The sequence below is a fragment of the Convolutriloba macropyga genome, chromosome 3, assembly GCF_964194025.1.
Source record: "Convolutriloba macropyga chromosome 3, txConMacr16.3, whole genome shotgun sequence".
Lineage (NCBI taxonomy): Eukaryota > Metazoa > Xenacoelomorpha > Acoela > Convolutidae > Convolutriloba > Convolutriloba macropyga.
In genome coordinates this window covers 48,569,864-48,572,975 of record NC_134470.1, presented here as the reverse complement: position 1 = coordinate 48,572,975, position 3,112 = coordinate 48,569,864, and the positions used below count along the sequence as shown (strand labels likewise).

The following is a 3,112-nucleotide window of genomic DNA, read 5'->3' as shown; positions in this document are numbered from 1 at the left end:
GGCAGTGGTTCTAAAAATTCGAACAAATTCCTCGCACCAATTTTTGGAAAGTTCCAGGTGCCAACAAGACGTCAATACTAAATGCACGAGGTAAACTGGAATCTACCAAAATGAGTTTCGATGCGAGCTTTGTTTTTTTGAACGTGAAGAGCCTATATACAACCATCTCAGGTTAATGAAGCAATTGAAATAGCCTTGAGGAGTTTGTACTCTAGTGACCACGCCCCAGAGATGTCAAGATCGACATTGAAATCACTCTTGAGACCAGTTGTAACAGCTGCCTGTTTTAAATGCTGTGACAATTGGCTTTGTCAGTTGAATATCTTAGCAAGGGGAGCATCGCTTGCGGCTACTCTGGAAAGACTTTTGGAAGAAATGATTTGAACATCAGATCAAGTCAGCGAGTGATATCTTCCACAAATGATAGCTCCCTGAAAATGATCTTGAAGCCTGTCCTGAATGCAACCGCAGAGACACTTATAGATAAAAAGGAGTCGAATGTGAAAAATGCGAGTGTTGGTTCCATGCAAAATGCCAACGTTTTTGGTGATCATTTTTAAGGAAAAATGAAAGACATGGTGTGGTACTGCTCTAATTTGCAGAAAACTTACAAATTAGATAGTAAACCGAAAACTGAAACAAAATTTTTCTGAAGATTTGTAGACGATATATTTTGTACTGTAAATGGTGAACCGGATAGTTTGCACAGAAAACTCAACAACCTTGACAGGAAATTGGAATTTACAATGGAGATGACAGATTAAAATGGTGATTAAGCCCTTTTTAGACAAGGAATCAAATATTATAAGCTGTAAATCAATAATATGTGAGTGGTAGCAGAAACCAACCCATGCGCGGTTCGTCTTGAATTTCTTTAGCTTTGCATCAATCCAATAGAAAAAATATCGAAGAGGGGGCTGCTCATATTTAGAAGCACCAGCACATGACAAAAAATTGATAAAGCGCTGAACAAAATGAGAAAATTTGTCTAAAAAATCAAAACCCGGAAGGTTGCAAGTCTAGAATTATTGTCATAATACGACTCCTCCATAACTTGATAATGATATATATATATATATATATATATATATATATATATATATATATATATATATATATATGATAATCCTATGTTAATGTACTTGTGTATTATAGATGTCTGATGTTTGATTCAATAAAAGCTTGACACTCAAGCCGTGTTCTCTGTCGTCCACACATCAATTTTATTGAATCATCTACATGCGATTCCACATCCTGAGGGAGTCTCCGACACCGAACCTCTTCCTCGCAGACTCACAAGGTAAGGCGTTGAGGTTTCCTAATTTTAACGTCTTGTCCGCCCCGGGAGCGCAAATCAAAGACTTCTACAACTTCCTTCCACAGCCAGGTCAGTACGAGACCATCGTGCTGTTCGTTGATGGGAACGACCTCTTCAACGGTCGAAACCCCTCATCAGCCTCTGAGTTGGACATTGCCAACGAACTCTGCCTCCTCGCTGACAGGGCCTGCACGCTCGCACCGAGAGTGTTTGTCATTGGAATCCCACCAAGACAATATCAGCCACAGAGGTCGAAACATACCAACCAAATTCTAGCGGCACAGGCCTCGGGTTGGTTGTTTCGAGGAATTTCCAAGGTCATCTACGACGAGGACCTCCACGTTCGAAGGGACCGGGTCCATCTAAATCACAGAGGACTCAGTGGGGTGAGAAGCATCCTCAAACAACGGGTCCTCAGAGCCAAGTTCAGCGAGCGAGTGGATCGAGAGGGCCACACGGGAACCTTCTACTGCTCACACCGCCGCTGCATTTGTGGCCTTTCTCGAAACTAGGCTAGTGTTCTAAGCCCCGATACTTGTTTAAGTATCACCGGCTTCACAAATACCAACCCCGATACTTCTTTAAGTATCACCGGTTGCTCCTCTGTTTGCGTATAACTTGACTTACATCGGTTCCCCAAAAGAAAATCGAGATGAAGTTCAAACTACCTGACCTACGGGCAACTCCTACCCCGGAACAATGGAAGTGGTTGAAACGTTGCTTTGCAGATGGACTGCGCATTAATGGCACCACCACAGATGCTGACAAGCTGGTCTTCTTGCGAACCTACGTAGGGGCCGACTACTTTGCGCTTCTTGAGAGTGCTACCGGCTACAACGAGGCCATAGCGACACTAGACAAGCAGTTCCTGAAGCCAACAAGGGTCCTATTCGCGCGTCACCAAGCCTTAAGTGCTAGGCAAAAGGAGGACGAAACTGTAACACAGTTCTTTGGACGTTTGAAACGCCTGGTCGAGAACTGCGGATGTGCCGACCTGGACATTCAACAGCACAAGGATTATTTAGCCCGCAATGCCCTAATTGCGGGACTTCGTTCCGACACGATTCGTGCGTGGTTGTTAGAGCTGGAGGATTCCAAAGCCGATATTGATAGCTGTGTTTCCTTGGCAAGTGCAATCGAGCTTTCAACGGACTTCTCAAAGTCTTTCAAGTCGCCTGAAGCATCAGTTGTTCCAGTTGCGGATACGAATTGTGCAACTTCCACAATGTCATCTACAAAACCTGGTACACAACGGCCACCCTTCAACGGTACCACCAAAGCAAAATGCAACTTCTGCGGTCTCAAGTCACACCCTCGCAACAAATGTCCAGCGAAGCGCGACACCTGCCACAAGTGCTCGAAGTTGGGTCATTGGGCGTCTGTATGTCGCTCCTCGTCTGCAGCCTTGTATGCTTCCCCTGACAAACGGAGACCAGAAACGGGGACCAAACAGTCGCATCAGTTCTTTGTGCTACAGGAGCGGCCAGCACTGTGCAGGCAGAAATTTTCTTCAAAGAAGCGGGAACGTCCGTTCAGGGAATGATCGACACTGGCTCGACCGGATCGTTCATTACTCTGGAAGCAGCTTCAAAACTCGCCCTCAAGATCAATGAGAAGAGGAAAGAGACAACTCTGGCCAATGGAGACACCTTGGTAACTAGTGGATCGACACAAACAACAATTGTCATGAACAAAAACGAGTATAACGTAGCGTTCACAGTCGCTAGGTCGTTGGTCGCAGACGTAATTATTGGACTGGACGTGCTTCGAAGGCACCATGAAGTGAACCTGATG

At 44.9% G+C, this 3,112-nt stretch overlaps 1 protein-coding gene across 1 annotated transcript; it reads left to right on the top strand.

Moving 5' to 3' along the window:
* Positions 1 to 1,970: 1,970 nt before the first annotated feature.
* LOC142336650 (uncharacterized) lies at positions 1,971 to 2,861 on the top strand. The gene has a single exon (XM_075385560.1). The coding sequence runs from the start codon at positions 1,971 to 1,973 to the stop codon at positions 2,859 to 2,861; it is 891 nt and encodes a 296-aa protein (XP_075241675.1).
* Positions 2,862 to 3,112: the final 251 nt, after the last annotated feature.

Bases quoted from the DNA above. Each gene is read 5' to 3' on its own strand.
- LOC142336650 (XM_075385560.1), top strand. From the start codon at position 1,971: ATGAAGTTCAAACTACCTGACCTACGGGCAACTCCTACCCCGGAACAA.